This window comes from Salvelinus sp. IW2-2015, linkage group LG11 (genome assembly GCF_002910315.2).
Source record: "Salvelinus sp. IW2-2015 linkage group LG11, ASM291031v2, whole genome shotgun sequence".
Taxonomy (NCBI): Eukaryota; Metazoa; Chordata; class Actinopteri; order Salmoniformes; family Salmonidae; genus Salvelinus; species Salvelinus sp. IW2-2015.
In genome coordinates this window covers 10,515,449-10,534,662 of record NC_036851.1, presented here as the reverse complement: position 1 = coordinate 10,534,662, position 19,214 = coordinate 10,515,449, and the positions used below count along the sequence as shown (strand labels likewise).

The window sequence follows — 19,214 nt, the reverse complement described above, 5'->3', positions numbered from 1 at the left end:
TTCATTAGACCCTAATCTATGCATTTCACATGACTAGGAATGCAGATATTCATCCGTTGGTTACAGATACCTTAAAAGAAAAGTAGGGGCGTGAATCATAAAACCAGTCAGTATCTGGTGACCACCATTTGCCTCATGCAGCGTGACACATCTCCTTCGCATAGAGTTGATCAGGCTTTTGATTCTGGCCGGTGGAATGTTGTCCCACTCTTCTTCAATGGCTGTGCGAAGTTTCTGGACATTGGCGGGAACTGGTGCACGCTGTTGTACAGGTTGATCCAGAACATCCCACAAATGCTCAATGGTGACATGTCTGGTGAGCATGCAGGCCATGGAAGAACATGGGACATTTTCAGATTCCAGCAATTGTGTACAGATCTTTGCGACATGGGCCTGTGCATTATCATGTTGAAACGTGAGGTGATTGTGGCAGATGAGTGGCACAAAAATGGACCTCAGGATCTCATCATGGTATCTCTGCGCGTTCAAATTGCCATCGTTGTCTGCTTATGCCTACCCATACCATAACCCCACCGCCACCATGGGGCACTCTGTTCCCAACGTTGACATCAGCAAACTGCTTGCCCACATGACACCATACACACTGTCTGATACAGTTAAAACAGGGATTCATCCATGAAGAACACACTTCTCCAGAGTACCAGTGACCATCGAAGGTGAGCATTTGCCCATTGAAGTCGGTTATGAAGCCGAACTGCAATCAGGTCAAGGACTACGAGCATGCAGATGAGCTTCCCTGAGACGGTTTCTGACAGTTTGTGCAGAAATTCTTTGGTTGTGCAAACCCACAGTTTCATCAACTGTCCAGATGGCTGGTCTCAGACGATCCCGTAGGTGAAGAAGTCAGATGTGGAGGTCCTGGGCTGGCAAGGCTACACGTGGTCTGCGGTTGTAAGGCCGGTTGGATGTACTGCCAAATTCTCTAAAACAACGTTGGAGGCGGCTTATGGTAGAGAAATTAACATTAAATTATCTGGCAACACTCTGGTGGACATTCCTCCAGTCAGCATGCCAATTGCATGCTCCCTCAAAACTTGAGACACCTGTGGCATTGTGTTTTGTGACAAAACTGCACATTTTAGAGTGGCCTATCATTGTCCCCAGCACAAGGTGCAGTTGTGTAATGATCATGCTGTTTAATCAGCTTCTTGATATGCCACACCTGTCACGTGGATGGACTATCTTGGTAAATGAGAAATGCTCACTAACAGGGATGTAAACAAATTTGTGCACAACATTTTATGGAAAGATGCTTTTTGTGCGTATGGAAAATGTATTGGATGTTTCATTTCAGATCATGAACCTGTTTCATGTTGTGTTTACATTTTTGTTCAGTATACGTATGTCACAGTCGTGTGTATTGGTGGCAGGGAAGTCAGGCGCAGGAGAATCAAAACTTGGTTGAATGGAGTAGTTTAATAACTAAAACACATAACTCCAAAACCATGAAATATAATGAAACAAAGTGGGTACGAGGACCCGTCGCGCACCAAATACAGAACACAAATACTGAACATAAAACAATCTCTGACAAAGACATGAGGGGAAACAGAGGGTTAAATRCACAACAKGTAATGAATGGGATTGAAACCAGGTGTGTAGGAAGACAAGACAAAACCAATGGAAAATGAAAAATGGATCAATGATGGCTAGAAGACCGGTGACGTCGACCGCCGACCACCGCCCGAACAAGGAGAGGCTTCGACTTCAGCAGAAGTCGTCACAACGTAAGACCTTGTGCTTACAAATAATATATTAAATGAGATTGACACATTGATGTAATTGACAGTTGAAAACGTATTTTGAAGCTATACTTTGTTTTTGTTTTTTACAACAAAACAGAAACTACCTACAACCTTGCCATTTACTTTCTGAAATGCATAAGGCTGCGTTTACACAGGCAGCTAAATTCTGCTCTTTTGCCCTATTATTAACCTAACGTAGCAGGTGTGAAGAAAACGCCTGAGCGAAGTTCTCACATCCGGTTTCATGGGAAAAGTAAGCTAGGTTGAATTAGCTGTATCCCTGAAAACCGGATACATCCGGTTGTTGGCAGCTTCGCCAAGGGTGCCCTACTATCGGCAAAAGAGCTGATCTGATTGGTTGGTCTAAAGACCAATTAGTGGCATAATATCAATATGGGTCTGCCTGTGTAAATGCAGCATAAGGCATTTACAGTATTAATTTATAACTGTTGATTTATTTATTTAATTTGAATGTATAAGTATTCATCAAGAATCAATGGGTATTTATCCGTTGAAAAGACTATTGCACTGCAGCAGGACATATCCCAGATTGTTGCCTTTAATCACGAGGATATACACCTCTGTTTCTACTTGTCACGGCCGTTGAAAGGAGAGGACCAAGGTGCAGCGTACATTTCCTCTTTATTTATAAAAATTACGCCGAACAAAACAATAAAAACTACAAAGACAAACCGTGAAGCTAAAGGCTATGTGTCCTAAACAAAGTCAACTTCCCACAAAGACAGGTGGGGAAAAAAGGCTCCCTAAGTATGGTTCCCAATCAAAGACAACGATAGACAGCTGTCCCTGATTGAGAACCATACCCGGCCAAAACATAGAAATAGAAAATCATAGAAACACAAAACATAGAATGCCCACCCCAACTCACGCCCTGACCAAACCAAAATAGAGACATAAAAAGGACATTACTTTTTGTTAATTTGTTATTATCATTTTTTTTTTTTTACGTTTTTGCTTTGAGGTGAGCTATATAGATGTTGGACGACAACATTACAATACTCTATCATTCCGGTGGCATGTTTTATTTGAGATAATTCCTGTGTGAATGGTTGATTGATAGTATGTGCTTTATCTGTTGCTAATCAAAGAATAACATCAGAATTTGAACAATGGCTGATAGAGAAAACACCAAAGTTTGAGTGTTCTTCCTCAGGAAGTTGCGTGGTTGTAGGTCTATCTTGCAAGATTAGCAAGAAATGTGGTTATTTCCATCCGTAATAGATATCAAAAGACTGGCACTCCCTGAACTTACAGGCAAAACATATGGTTAAACAGCACAGTTTCCGTTAATAGGCCCACAGTCACTGATATGTATTTCCCCACAAGCCATCTTCTCATTGTCTCCGACCTTAATGTTCTCAATACAACAATTAGGGAAAAACATAAACATGGGCAGCTTGTTGTTACGTGGTGATCAAATGAACAAATGTACAGGGCCATATCCTTACTTGAGCTCATCTAACAGATGAATAACCACCTTGTGTCAAAGAGAGAGCCAGGTGRAGCCAAGCTTCAGCACCTTACTGATCCAAAGAGGAGTAGGATAGAAAGTGAGATAAAAATACTAACCCTAAAATGGCAATACATTGTACTTAAAGCAGTAACCCTAACCCAAGCCATAAACATAACCCTAACCCTAGGTTCATGTCCACACCCCGGTTGAACCTTAGCCATAACCCAAATCTTGACATAATCGTAACCCTCTGCTGCAAATACTGTACACACACATTTTAACTTGAGAACCTCATCATAAAGAACATTATAAACTGGGTGGTTCGAGCCCTGAATGCTGATTTGCTGACAACTGTGGTATATCAGACCGTATACCACTGGTATGACAAAGCATTTATTTTTATTGCTCTAATTACATTGGTAACCAGTTTGTAATAGCAATAACTCACCCCTGGAGTTGGTCGTATCTGGCAAATATACCACGGCTAAGGGTTGTATCCAGACACCCCCTGTTGCGTCGTGCATAAGAACAGCCCATAGCCGTGGTATATTGACCATATACCACACCCCCTCAGACCTTATTGCTTAATTATATCACTATGCAACAATGCTGAAATAAATGTGAATGTCTCTTCCTTCTAGTCATACCAGATAGCATATTATCAATAGCATTATTAATGCATTGTATTATTATTCAGAGCTTTTATTGCTTTGATCAGCCCATGACTTTAACACAGTGGATGATACCACAGTACTTCTGTGTCTCTCCATGAGTCTGTTAGACGTGGTAGAATACATACACTGAGTGTACAAAACATTAGGAGCACCTTCCTAATATTGAGTTGCACCCCCTTTTGCCCTTCGAACAGCCTCAATTCGTAGGGGCTTGGACTACAAGGTCTCGAAAGCGTTCCACAGGGATGCTGGCCCATGTTGACTCCAATGCTTCTCACAGTTGTGTCAAGTTGGCTGGATGTCCTTTGGGTGGTGGATCATTCTTGATACACACGGTAAACTGTTGAGCGTGAAAAACTCAGCAGAGTTGCAGTTCTTGACACATTCAAACTGGTGAGCCTGGCAGTTACTACCATGCCCTGTTCAAAGGCACATCAGTATTTTGTCTTGCCCATTCACCCTCTGAATGGCACACATACACAATCGATGTCTCAGTTGTCTCAAGGCGTAACAATCTTTCTTTAACCTGTCTCCTTCCCTTCATCTTCACTGATTGAAGTGGATTTAACAGGTGGCATCAAGGAATCATGTCATGGAAAGAGCAGGTTCCTAATGTTTTGTACACTTAGTGTATGATAACCATGCAGATAGTAATCTTGCTCCCTCCATGCAGTGGAATCATCATGTAGTGTTTTGCAAAGGGTAGGGAAGGAAATGGTGTAAAAGATATTGTTGGAGATTCAATGTTTCTGGTTGTTTTTCTTGCCAAAATGTCAACTATAGCATGTACAATATTGAACAATGGACAACAATGAGTCATCCCGTAACAAGATATGAGATAACTTTAAGTGGACCTAATGAGAAGCTAACAGAGTGGGAGGAGATGACATCATGCAAGAACAATAAAATACTTTCTTGTCTGCAATATCGAGATATTTTGTTGTCAATAAAACACAACAATACATTCCATTTTTACACCTCAACTTATCTTGAAACTTGAATTCTTTACATAATAAAGCCTACGAGAAGGTGGGTTATGCTGAGATTTAGTATACATGGCATGCAGGGTTGGGGAGTAATGGATTACATGCTCAAACTCGCACACTTTTGATAGACTTAAAGGGGCAATCTGTAGTTGCTACATCCATTTTTGGACTATATATATACAGTATAGTGTTTGGTTAAAATTAACATTTTTGTTTTATTCCATAAACTACTGACAACATTTCTCCCAAATTCCAAATAAAAATATTGTCATTTAGAGCCGAAGGAAGCAAGTTTTCTTCCAGGACAACCTTGTACGTGGCTTGATTCATGTGTACTTCACAAAGACAAATCTGCCCGATTCCAGCCTTGCTGAAGCACCCCCTGATCATCACTGATCTTCCACCAAATTTCACAGTGGGCGCGAGACCTGAAGAGGCCTACAAGCCAGTGTTTCGCACCCACTGTGAAAATTGGTGGAGGAGTGTGCAAAGACTGTGCAAAGCTGTCAAGACAAATGGTAGCTATTTGATGAATCTCAAATCTCAAATATATTTTGATTTGTTTAACACTTTTTCGGTTACTACATGATTCCATATGTGTCATTTCATAGTTGATGTCATCACTATCATTCTACAATGTAGAAAATAGTAAAAATAAAGAAAAACCCTTGAATGAGTAGGTGTTCTAAAACTTTTGACCGGTAGTGTATGTATACACATATATACATTGATTATTGAAGAATATAACTTATAAATGCCTCATGAGCTTAATTCAACTGTCACATTCCATGAGAACCCAAAATATAAGGTGGTTTTTCTCTGTTTGTAAACATTGTAAATGTGAACAAATACTGTATAGCCTCATATGGTTAAAACACTAATTTTGATATCATCGATGGTCAGTCCTTGCATCCATAGCTCTGTCTATTAATCTGAGAGTGGTTACATTTCTCCAGGCCCACCCCTCAGCTTTTTACCAAAACAGAGGCGGGGTGCCGTTTTGTTAGTGTTATCTGTGGATTATCAAGATATCAAAGTGTCACTAACAAAACATTTAACAATAGGCCTATAGCAAATGCAGCATATAGCAGTAATTTTTCACATGTAAATAGCACTTTTCAGTAGTGCTCAAAGCATGCCATTCCATGAGTGCAGCATTTGTTTTTCAACTCAAATCAATGAGCCCAATCAGTCCTCCATGACAACAAAATCATAAACAACAAAGTAGGGCTGGTGTCACATTCGTCTAAAAGAGCGGACCAAGGCACAGCGTGTGCGTATAGTTCCACATACTTTATTTCAAAGTGAAACTTAACAAAAACAACAAAGAATAAACGACCGTCCAGTACAGAGCGCACTTAGGCACTAACTGAAAACAATATCCCACAACACAGGTGGGAACAATGGGCAACTTAAGTATGATCCCCAATTAGAGACAACAATAATCAGCTGCCTCTAATTGGGAACCATACAAATACCAACATAGAAATAGAAACGCTAGAAACCCCTCTAGTCACACTCTGACCTATACACCATAGAGGGCTCTCAGAGGGCCAGAGGGCTCTCTATGGTTAGGGCGTGACAGCTGGCTAATAAGTCCTTCGTTTTGGGGTTATGCTCAGGTAAAACAATTTGGCTAATCTATACATCCATATTTCCAAGTCCTATTCTTGAAGATCAATGGGTATAACATTTATTGGAATGACTGGAATTGTAAATATAGAATTTTATCATATGTAGTAGAAAGTGATGGGTTAGAAGAAGCCTACATAACCAACCCATAAAGTAAAATGTAACATCATCTATGGCCAGCTATGTAAACTTTAACATTGATTTATCCTGCAATTGATGGGGTTCAATTGGTAACATCCATTTTTGTCTTCTTCAAATGCCTCTTAATAATCTGTAATAATTAATAACTGAATGTAATCATATTACATTACTGAGTTTGGGTAACCCAAATGTTATGTTACTGATTACAATTTTGGACAGGTAACTGGTAACTGATTACCTCTCACAAACAAAGAGTAAAATAAAAATTCTATATGAGTGTTAGTGACCTGAAGGAAATATAATGAATCTTGAATAACAGAGGATTTTCAGTTGAAAGAATGAGAGAAATATAATTTGTTTACCACCACTTGGGGCGGGGATAACTTAAGAGAGACAGGAAATTATGATTCATCGCGGAATGTTAATGCAGACATGGTACAGCTGAACTACACCACATCAAACATCGATATAAACTGTAGATATAAGTGAGATTTCATCACCGTAGTAGCTTCCATATAGTTTTACACCCTCTCTCTACAGGTTGACAGACAGGCGTTCTTTTTTCTATTGGGAGAGTGATATGATGATCCTGTCTAGATTCTGGGTGCTCATCTATTTGTGTGCTTTTATTTGTAATGGATTTTTAAATCCTGTGGAGGCTTATAAATGCAAAATAGGTAAAGTATGTTAATGAATATTAAGGGCTATTGTGGAGCTTCTCTATGTTTTGCTGGGAATCATACTCTACCATGCGATGCGGATGAATGTAGATGCAGACTTATCTTGAATATTTTTTCTTTACCATTGAGACTATTTAGGTTACTTCTAATTTGTTGACACTTATAATGAAATAATGACTCTGTTCGATATGAGGAACAACTACAGTACAATGACAATAATGTGAATGATATTATCAAGGTGAGAGGAAAAGCAGAGGAAACATGGGACGGTGTGAACCGTGCCCCGACGAGGCCTTCCAGGCAGTACCAAATGAATCTCAGAAATGTCAACCCTGCAACTCCTGCAATGAGAGTAAGACATGATTATGCAATAAGGAGTTATAATCAGTACGAATACATTATGTAAACAATAACCTGTTGATGTGTAAATCATGACAGAAGAGGACATCTTTCAAATGTATAATGATCCCACACCAAATCTTGAGTTGAATCTAAATAGCCATAAAATATGCCAGTGTAACCCACAGACGATGTGATTGTTTCTATGCAGGTTCTGGGAGTGAGGTAATATCAAAGTGCACAAAGACTTCTAATGCTATATGTCAGTGTCGTGGAGGATTCACTAACAGTGTCAAAGACTCTACGATATGCAAGTGTCCCGTGGGTTCTGGGTTGGGTAAATCAGGTAAAGTGGAATCACATAATACTGATGCTTTTCAGTGGATTGATGAGTACACATCTGTTAATAACTGGCATGCTGCCTAATTTCTTGATTCAGATACAATAAGCAACTGCCGTGAATGTGAGCATGGATTCTTTACCACCGACAAGGACTCTACATGTGCGAAATGGCGAGAGTATGTAGAAAAACTTACAAGCATTTGTCCGATTTTTTCAATGTGCTGATGTATCAAGCAGTCTCCTTACATTTACAATATAATGTTGGACTTTTTGTCATACTCTGCAATTGATTTGGAATCATTTTAACTGTAGTTTGACTCGTGTCTATGTATCTGTCTGTGTCTTAGATGTAGCAGTGGAGTGAAGACTTCAGGCACTACGATGGCAGATGTAATCTGTAATGAAGAGTCAGAGTCAGACGGGAAGACCCTCCCCTCCATGCAGCCCACTTCCCCCTCTGGCTCTATCCAGACTGTATCTAAGCCCTTGATCCAGAACCAGAGCCAAGGGTCATCTCGTCATCCCGATGTCCCCACTGTAACACCAGCCGTCACTGGTCCCAAGTCCACAACGTTAGACTATGGCCAAGGTTGCATGCTGTTCTTGACTCTAGGGCATGACATTATACATCCATGTAAAACATTGTGCTACAGTGGATAGTTGTCTGGCTTTGTATGACTAATGCCTTATTTCTGTCTTCCAGTAATGCCACTCATTGGAATTGTCCTGCTGCTTACTTTTCTACTTACCGCTGTGACCTGCAAACTGGTCATCCTTCCTTGCATCAAGAACTACAAGAACCCGGGTGTCAAAGCAGGTATGCGCTACTGTTAGTGAAACGCGAAGTCACAAAATGACAATGAGAAGTGTTATTTCAGTTTCTTTAGCTATTACGTGTGTTGTCGTTTGAGTTTAATAGGCTCTCAAATCTGGAATGTCATCTGTGTATATTTTGTGCGTTGTTTGGTTTGGGGATTCTAACTCTATCATTCTGCCYCAGCCCAGGACTCAATATGCCGGAGGCCAGTTGAAGAAAGTGGGGACAACAGTCTCTCTTCCCTGGTGAAAACACCAAGCTTGGGGGAGCCATGATGGAAAAACCTGGTTATCTGTCTGTCGGAATGCTGCAATTATTCTCAATGTTACTCAGAATAAATGTATTTTAAACCAGAAAACACTTCAAACACCTGTTTGAAAATTCTAAAATATGGTCAATATTTGATTCCCATGTAATCTGTTATTATGGAAAAGCATGTTAGGTAAGTCTATTACTTTGCCTTGCCTCCTTATCAACAAGATGGTTGTTATTTGCTGCTCTGGGAGATCCGCATGATGTTATTTTCACAAATGGGCTACTGACAAACTTCTGAGAAATAGGCCTACTACTTCCTTCCTGTGTCTGGTTAAGATTTAGAAGAAAGATAATGTGACAACATTGCCAGTCTGGCAAAATAATGTGAAATATTGTACAATGTGTATTGTGTTAAATTTGGTTGTCGCTTATGTTTTGCAAATAAAACCTTTGAACATTTTACATGATCTTAATGCCAATTTGCCCATTCTTAAAAGTTAATCCATTTGCATGAGCTATGACTCAGCAAGAACAGAAGTATCAGGATGTATAGAAAGTACATAAAGACAGAGATACTGACGCTGGGTCGGGGCTTCCCCCTGTGGATAGGCTATACGTCTGCCTCTTTTTTTCCGTGAGAGAGATTCTTCCACTCAGTCTATATGACTTCCACTCACGTTTTTCAATAGAAGCCATCAAGTCAGACACAGAAGCTGCTACCGTGAAAGACATCTTATGTTGTTGATTACTGTTCTGATACTTCAGCTCACAATTTCCCCTAATGCAGAGGTGTTCACTCTAACGTTTCGGTGGAAACAAAAGGTTCCATTAATCTTTTCTTCACAACAACATCTCTTTTCACATATTTCAGCAATGTTCATTAACGTGGTTGTAGTAGAGATGTAGCCTAGTTTTACAAAATAAAGGGATATTGTGTATATAATAGAGGATGGAAAATGAGTGTTAGGTGATAAAAAAAACATTTTAATCCACATCAGTCTCTAATAAGATTTGGGGTTGAGTTTATTTTCTTTCTTTTTTTTAGCCTTAGCCCTTTTTTAAAATGCATTCAGCATTAGTAACGTGTCAGATGGGTGACTGCTATGTACCATGACTAGTTTTAGGTTTATGACAGTAGGTGCCAAGGATATATGATGATGATGAATCATGAATCTTGATTAATTATACAGTGCCAGTCAAAAGTTTGGACACACCTACTCATTCAAGGGTTTTTCTTTATTTTGTACTATTTTCTACATTGTAGAATAATAGTGAAGACATCAAAACTAGGAAATAACACATATGGAATCATGTAGTAACCCAAAAAAGTGTTAAACAAATCAAAATATTTTTTAGATTTGAGATTCTTCAAAGTAGCCACCCTTTGCCTTGATGACAGCTTTGCACACTCTTGGCATTATCTCAACCAGCTTCATGAGGTAGTCACCTGGAATGCATTTCAATTAACAGTTGTGCCTTGTTAAAAGTTAATTTGTGGAATTTATTTTGTTCTTAACGCGTTTGAGCCAATCAGTTGTGTTTTGACAAGGTAAGGGTGGTATACAAAAGATAGCACTATTTGGTAAAATAGGCCTACCAAGTCCATATTATGGCCAGAACAGCTCAAATAAGCAAAGAGAAACAACAGTCCATCATTACTTTAAGACATTGAACTTGATGTGCACACTCAGATTGCAATCTGAGAAAAACAAAGCATGCGTGCGTGACACTGTCTGTCTTAAGTGGTATTAACACAGATCTGCCAGAGCTAATGAATAGATATTCACATTCACTGGCACACTTCGGCTATTTTAGGTGACAACACACACACACACACACACACACACACACACACACACACACACACACACACACACACACACACACACACACACACACCCCATGCAATAATGGTCTATATTTGGGTCGAGTGAAAACATTGCTACACTGAACAAGTATAAGATATTACAGTTGAAGGTCTCTCTTCTAAGGACTTGGGCTAATTTATTCATATTTATTCATAAAACACTTTTCACAATCCCAAAAATGTAACGTTTGTATTTAAAAAACAATTGTTGCGATAGAATGAAAGCATACCAGAAAGTAACTTCAGTAAATCAAATCAAATCAAATTTTATTTGTCACATACACATGGCTAGCAGATGTTAATGCGAGTGTAGCGAAATGCTTGTGCTTCTAGTTCCGACCATGCAGTAATATCTAACAAGTAATCTAACAATTTCACAACAACTACCTTATMCACACAAGTGTAAAGGAATGAATACGAATATGTACATAAAAATATATATGGATGAGCGATGGCCGAACGGCATAGGCAAGATGCAGTAGATGGTATAGAGTACAGTATATACATTTGAGATGAGTAGTGTAGGGTATGTAAACATTCTATAAAGTGGCATAGTTGAAAGTGACTAGTGACACATTTATTCATCCACTTTTTAATTATTAAAGTGGCTAGAGATTGAGTCAGTATGTTGGCAGCAGCCACTCAATGTTAGTGATGGCTGTTTAACAGTCTGATGGCCTTGAGATAAAAGCTGTTTTTCAGTCTCTCGGTCCCAGCTTTGATGCACCTGTACTGACCTCGCCTTCTGGATGATAGCGGGGTGAACAGGCAGTGGCTCGGGTGGTTGTTGTCCTTGAGGATCTTTTTGTTCTTCCTGTGACATCGGGTGGTGTAGGTGTCCTGGAGAGCAGGTAGTTTGTCCCCGGTGATGCGTTGTGCAGACCTCACTACCCTCTGGAGAGCCTTACGGTTGTGGGCAGAGCAGTTGCCGTACCAGGCGGTGATACAGCCCGACAGGATGCTCTCGATTGTGCATCTGTAAAAGTTTGTGAGTGTTTTTGGTGACAAGCCAAATTTCTTCAGCCTCCTGAGGTTGAAGAGGCGCTTCTGTGCCTTCTTCACCACGCTGTCTATGTGGGTGGACCATTTCAGTTGGTCCGTGATGTGTACGCCGAGGAACTTAAAACTTTCCACCTTCTCCACTACTGTCCCGTTGATGTGGATAGGGGGGTGCACCCTCTGCTGTTTCCTGAAGTCCACAATCATCTCCTTTGTTTTTTTGATGTTGAGTGTGAGGTTATTTTCCTGACACCACACTCCGACGGCCCTCACCTCCTCCCTGTAGGCCGTCTCGTCGTTGTTGGTAATCAAGCCTACCACTGTAGTGTCGTCTGCAAACTTGATGAATAAGTTGGAGGCGTGCATGGCCACGCAGTTATTGGTGTACAGGGAGTACAGGAGACGGCTGAGAACGCACCCTTGTGGGGCCCCAGTGTTGAGGATCAGCGGGGTGGAGATGTTGTTTCCTACCCTCACCACCTGGGGGCGGCCGGTCAGGAAGTCCAGGACCCAGGGCGGGGTCGAGACCCAGGGTCTCGAGCTTAATGACGAGTTTGGAGGGTACAATGGTGTTAAATGTTGAGCTGTAGTCGATGAGCAGCATTCTTACATAGGTAGTTGATCTAAAGCAGGTAGCCTAGTGGTTAGATAGTTGGGCCAGTAACCGAAAGGTTGCTGGATTGAATCCCTGAGCTGACAAGGTAAAAAGCTGTTGTTCTGCCCATGAGCAAGGCAGTTAACAAGAATTTAAGCTTTCTGCCAACATCAGATATGTCTGTCTGGGGATATGTTCTTGTTACTTACAACCTCATGCTAATCGCATTAGCCTACGTTAGCTCAACCGTTCCGTGGATGGGACACTGATCCTGAAGAAGTTGACCCACTGTTCCCTAGGCGCCGATGTGGATTTCGATTATGGTAGCCCCCCGCACCTCTCTGATTCAGAGGAGTTGGGTTAAATGCGGAAGACACATTTCAGTTGAATGCATTCAGTTGTACAACTGACTAGGTATCCCCCTTTCCCTAAAGGCAAATGAGCCACACACTGTACTGTAGGCAAAAAGCAGACACACTAACAGAGCTATAAATAGCGCCTTAAGAGCATATTAGCATTGGACTGAGACACTCATGGCTCATCTGTCCTCTGTAGCTCAGTCGGTAGAGCTTTGGTGCTTGCAATGCCAGGATAGTGGGTTAGATTCCTGGGACCACGTAAAATGTATGCACCCGTGACTGTAAGTCGCTTTGGATAAAAAGGCATCTGCTAAATGGCAACATATATACTGAACAAAAATATAAACGCAGCATGAAACAGTTTAAAAGATTTTGCTGAGTTACTGTTCATATAAGGAAATCAGTCAACTGAAATGAATTCATTAGGCCCTAATCTATGAATTTCAGATGACTGGGCAGGGGCGCAGCCATGGGTGGGTCTAGGATGGCATATACACACCCACTTGGGAACCAGGCCCAGCCAATCAGAACAAGTTTTTCCAGACAAAAGTAATTTATTACAGAGAGAAAAACTCCTCAGCACCACCCCCCACAGGTGAAGAAGCCGGATGTGGAGGTCCTGGGCTGGCGTGGTTACATGTGGTCTGCGGTTGTGAGGCCGTTTGGACGTACTGCCAAATTCTCTAAAACAATGTTGGAGGCGGCTTATGGTAGAGAAATCAACATTACATTCTCTGGCAACAGCTCTGGTGGACATTCCTGCAGTCAGCATGCCAATTGCATGCTCCCTCAAAACTTGAATCATCTGTGGCATTGTGTTTTGTGACAAAACGGCTCATTTTAGAGTGGCCTTTTATTGTCCTCAGCACAAGGTGCACCTGTGTAATGATCATGCTGTTTAATCAGCTTCTTGATATGCCACACCTGTCAGTTGGATGGATTATCTTGACAAAGGATCAAATGCTTACTAACAGGGATGTAACAAGGATGTAAACAAATTTATGCAAAACATTTGAGAGAAATAAGCTTTTGTGTGTATGGAAAAACTCTGGAATCTTTCATTTAATTTCAGCTCATGAAACATGGGACCAGCACTTTTCATGTTGCGTTTTTATTTTTGATCAGTGTATATTATCTATTAATTCACAGGAACACATCAGCCGGAGGGCTGTGCTTCCTCCTGTCACTTCTTACACTACAWACAAGAGCAGATACTTATCCACTTCAGTGGAAAAAAACATTCTCACTACGGGGGATTCTGTTCCTGGCAGCTGATACACCACGGTCTGTAGGAATTCCCATGCTGGAGCACAGTGGGAAAGTTGATATCAAACCCATAATAGGACTTCAAGAACACATCCAGTTCCCCAAGCAGTGTACCTTGCTCCAATGCCGGTCCACAAATGACTGTAAACACTTGTGAGCAGTCCCCAAGAGCCAATACAAATGGGTAAAGTCTGGTCACCTCTGCCTGGTGCAGGTACTCAACCACGTTGTTCCCAACCTGTTAGAGAAATCATTTGATTTTAGAATATGAGGACTTGTGCAAAGCATGGAGGCACACTGACAATGCCATCCCACACAATTTATTTTGTGTATTTTATAGCCATTCAACACACAATCCCTGTTTGATGCCTACATCTTTAATTAATTTGGGTCTGGAGGCTCAAAGGTTCATTTACACAACCCTAACCATGTTTCCATCCACCCATTTCCTGTTGATGAATTACCTGCATAAAAGAAGTCACAACCGGGCTGATGGAAACATGAAATGCCGGTACAATTTTATAAATGCCTACAGACAATTTGTTAATTCGACATGGTGTGATCTTTTTGTGTTGTAAAAATTAACTGTGCGAGAAATGGCTGTGGAAACTCCTTTATGCTCAAAATATATAATAACCATCACATCGAAGTAAACTTGGGAGCCAGGCGATGATATGTTGTGTGGTCCTTCCACTTCCACTCGGAAGCATGCAATTTATTAGGGTACAGATTAAATAAATGATGAACTTCACAAGGTGGTGAAAGTGCAAGGTGACGAGCTTGATGATCCTTTTCAAGTAAATATCGAGTGTCTTATTCTGGTGACATTATGATCGATGCTTGACTGCCGTTTGATAAATAAAAATAATATYGCCTACCCCCACTGTATGTGTGATCTGTTGGCTAGCGTGCACGTAACAAGATCAGAGTGAGCACATTTTTTWTTTTTTTCACCTTTATTTAACCAGGTAGGCCAGTTGAGAACAAGTTCTAATTTACAACTGCGACCTGGCCAAGATAAAGCAAAGCAGTGCGACAAACAACAACACAGAGTTACACATGGGATAAACAAACGTACAGTCAATAACACAATAGAAAAAGTCTATATACGGTGTGTGCAAATGGCGTGAGGAGGTAAGGCAATAAATAGGCCATAGTAGCGAAGTAATTACAATTTAGCAAATTAACACTGGAGTGATAGATGTGCAGATGATGATGTGCAAGTAGAAATACTGGTGTGCAAAAGAGCAAAAAAGTTTTAAAAAACAATATGGGGATGAGGTAGGTAGATTGGATGGGCTATTTACAGATGGGCTGTGTACAGCTGCAGCGATCAGTTAGCTGCTCAGATAGCTGATGTTTAAAGTTAGTGAGGGAGAAATAAGTCTCCAACTTCAGCGATTTTTGCAATTCGTTCCAGTCATTGGCAGCAGAGAACTGGAAGGAAAGGCGGCCAAAGGAGGCTTTGGGGATGACCAGTGAGATATACCTGCTGGACACGTGCTGTGGGTGGGTGTTGTTATCGTGACCAGTGAGCTGAGATAAGGTGGATCTTTACCTAGCAAAGACTTATAGATGACCTGGAGCCAGTAGGTCTTTGGTGACAAAACGGATGGCACCGTGATAGACTGCATCCAGTTTGCTGAGAAGAGTGTTGGAGGCTATTTTGTAAATGACATCGCCGAAGTCTAGGATCGGTAGGATAGTCAGTTTTACGAGGGTATGTTTGGCGGCGTGAGTGAAGGAGGCTTTGTTGCGAAATAGGAAGCCGATTCTAGATTTAATTTTGGATTGGAGATGTTTAATATGAGTCTGGCAGGAGAGTTTACAGTCTAGCCAGACACCTAGGTATCTGTTGTTGTCCACATATTCTACGTCAGAACCGTCCAGAGTAGTGATGCTAGTTGGGCGGGCGGGTGTGGGCAGCGATCGGTTGAAAAGCATGCATTTAGTTTTACTAGCGTTTAAGAGCAGTCATCTGCATAGAGGAGGATCAGGGAACCACCCGCAGCAAGAGCGACATCGTTGATATATACAGAGAAAAGAGTCGGCCTGAGAATTGAACCCTGTGGTACCCCCATAGAGACTGCCAGAGGTCCGGACAACAGGCCCTCCGAATTGACACACTGAACTCTATCTGAGAAGTAGTTGGTGAACCAGGCGAGGCAGTCATTTGAGAAACATAGGCTGTTGAGTCTGCCTATAAGAAAACAGTGATTGACAGAGTCGAAAGCCTTGGCCAGGTCGATGAAGACGGCTGCACAGTACTGTCTTTTATCGATGGCGGTTATGATATTGTTTAATACCTTGAGCGTGGCTGACGTACACCCGTGACCAGCTCGGAAACCGGATTGCACAGCGGAGAAGGTACGGTGGGATTCGAAATGATCAGTGATCTGTTTAATAACTTGGCTTTCGAAGACTTTAGAAATAATAATTTGCTATATAACACAAAAGTTTGTGAAAAAAACATTGGTAGAGTTGAAAATGCGATGGAAACCAATTTGCCTTGTATTTTATGATTTGTTACATGAGAATTTAACTGCAAAAGCTTTTTTTATGTGCACTACATCGTCACACACACCCTTTTATCCACAAAAAGTAAGTTTGCTGGAAACATCTCCGGTGAGGAAACGCGCATATTGTTTTATGCTGATTTCAGAATATTTGCATGAAAGTCTGTCGCAAATTGGATGGAAACCTTCCTAATTTCTTGGCGTGTGCAGTTATGCGTAAAACAGATTTTTCAAGGTTTACAAAATACCATCAAATAATTTCCCCATTATTCTCCATATGCCTATCGACTATTTAAACCTATAGGCTGCAAGTCAATGAAGGACTTTGTGGTCTCATTGAAGCTGGGTCGGAATGTCTTCTGCCTAYCTTGTAAACTGGTGTTGGGAGGACCACTGGCAGACGTCTTTAAAGTGATGTCACCTTGTGAATCTGGAGAGAAGAATGTTTAGTGGATAACTTGATTGTTTCAGGCTAAAAATAAATGAGCATCTGAGGCACCACCAGCAGGGCCATTTCAAACTATACCTGCACTTCGAAGAGAAGATCTTGGGCCTGCTTCTCTCTGGGCTGGCGAAGTGAAGATTATTGTCCTTGAAGAACACGATGCAGTTATCAGTGAGTTTCCCTCAGCAGTCCGGGTTTATAATGTAGAAGTCCTGAGCAATCTGTAGAAAAGCAGACAATGACTTTTTTAGTAATCATTTATTTTACTTAGAGTTTTTTTGACAAACAAAAACATACATTTACAATGGACAACTTAACATTTACATACAGTACATATTCACAAACATTAATGACGTTGCACTTGCTCCGATCCACGTTCAGACCGTATTCACACCCAATGCTGTTTCAAATCAAATCAAACCAACAATGCAGTTCAAGAGGCTATATACAGGGTGTACCGGTACAGAGTCAATGTGCGGGGTGTTATTGACAAATAGACACGTCTCAATCCACCGCATCCGCCGATGTCGCACTTCTGCATCTGCGGTGAAAGGTGGCAGAACTAGAGCGGTGTTTGTCAGATCATGAGACTTGTCTGAAGGTAACTGATACTGTTTTTAAAAAATGTATGGAAGTATAAAGGTAGTTTTGTGTCTACCCCCCAAAAAGTTGTTAAATGTGTAAAAAAAATATATATATATATCCTGAGCGTTCTTATATCTCCTAGATACAGGACAAACACTTCAAAACCTTGTTTCTTATGATTTATTTTTTGACTGTCTTTGCTATTCATGAATGTGTTATTCAATGCATTTCTCTGGGCTATAGTAGTAAAGGCCAAATTTAATATTTTATCAAAGTATTTTTCTTATTTTTTGATACCTAAAGTGGTCCTAAAATTCATAATCAAATAGCTAAATGAGCCATAGTATGACCATCTTAAAACAACCCCCCCACCCAACAGCTTAAACTTACAGGGCTCCTGAGTGGCGCAGTGGTCTAAAGCACTGCATCTCAGTGCTAGAGGTATCACTACAGACMCCCTGGTTCGAATCCAGGCTGTATCACAATTGGCCGTGATTGGGAGTCCCATAGGGCGGCCACAATTGGCCCAGCATTGTCTGGGTTTGGCTGATGTAAGCTGTCATTGTAAATAAGAATTTGTTCTTAACTGACTTGCCTAGTTCAATAAATAAAAAAACAGTGCTGTGGGTTGTGTCAGCCAGTCTAGTTAATCACAGCAATCAAATTCAAGTCTAATGCTTTTGTAAAAAATGGAACCCACCATGCTTGGAGTATCTCACAGATGAGGATACTCTCGGACTGTCTGGGCCCCGTTCTGTCTGGTCCACTGAGCCCTCTGGATCGTGGTCTCCTTCATGTACACCGCAACCTGGTTTGTCAACCAGATGTTGTTTAGCCACTTGGTCATCTGGGCTGCCCTTTCACATTTGATCATGTCGTGAGCACAAAGTATTCAATGAATTATAAATTCCTTTTAACAATCAGTTTTCCAAATGCAGAACTCTTTCAACATTTACCTAGTAAGACCGAGCTACTGCTCAAGCTTGGTGTGTCCACAGTCCTATGTATTCATGTGTGTCCCGAGGACCTCCCCTCATGTATAACAAAGGTGGCTTTTACAGAATACTCACTGCGTGTAAGGCTTTTATGTTCTTTAGCTTCAGGCTGGTCCATCTCTTCCACTGCAAAAGGGAAAGTGTGTACCTAATCAGTTGCACAACTGAATCCATTAAACCAAAATGTGTCTTCTGCATTTAACCCAACCCCTCTGAATCAGAGAGTTTTGGGGGGCTGCCTTAATTGACCACTACGCCTTCAGTGCCCGAAGAGCAGTTGTTGTTGGGGGTTAACTGCCTTGCTCAAGGGCACAACGGCAGATTTTCCCAACTTGCTGGCTCGGGGATTCAAACCAGTGACCTATTAGTTACTGGCCCAACTCTCTTAACCGCTAGCGGGGAGATTAAGGGATATTTTCACCCACATTTCTAAAATGAACTACTTTGAGAGAAGGGTTGATAARCCACGGCAAATGATTGA

General features: G+C 41.1%; 1 protein-coding gene across 2 annotated transcripts; it reads left to right on the top strand.

Moving 5' to 3' along the window:
• Positions 1–7,111: 7,111 nt before the first annotated feature.
• On the top strand, positions 7,112–9,562 carry LOC111970601 (tumor necrosis factor receptor superfamily member 4). Of its 2 annotated transcripts, none has more exons than XM_023997415.2 (7): positions 7,112–7,350; positions 7,592–7,705; positions 7,904–8,038; positions 8,132–8,210; positions 8,382–8,623; positions 8,738–8,851; positions 9,040–9,562. In XM_023997415.2, exons 1-7 carry the CDS (start codon positions 7,254–7,256, stop codon positions 9,063–9,065), a joined length of 807 nt encoding a protein of 268 aa, XP_023853183.1. In that variant the 5' UTR covers positions 7,112–7,253; the 3' UTR covers positions 9,066–9,562. The 2 variants fall into 2 exon arrangements, with proteins under 2 accessions (XP_023853183.1, XP_023853182.1); XM_023997414.2 differs by having other exon boundaries at positions 7,116–7,350; positions 9,035–9,562.
• Positions 9,563–19,214: the final 9,652 nt, after the last annotated feature.

Bases quoted from the DNA above. Each gene is read 5' to 3' on its own strand.
- LOC111970601 (XM_023997414.2), top strand. From the start codon at position 7,254: ATGATGATCCTGTCTAGATTCTGGGTGCTCATCTATTTGTGTGCTTTT. The intron at 7,351-7,591 runs GTAAAGTATGTT...GATATTATCAAG, and splicing joins GGCTTATAAATGCAAAATAG to GTGAGAGGAAAAGCAGAGGA. The intron at 8,624-8,737 runs GTTGCATGCTGT...TCTGTCTTCCAG, and splicing joins AACGTTAGACTATGGCCAAG to TAATGCCACTCATTGGAATT.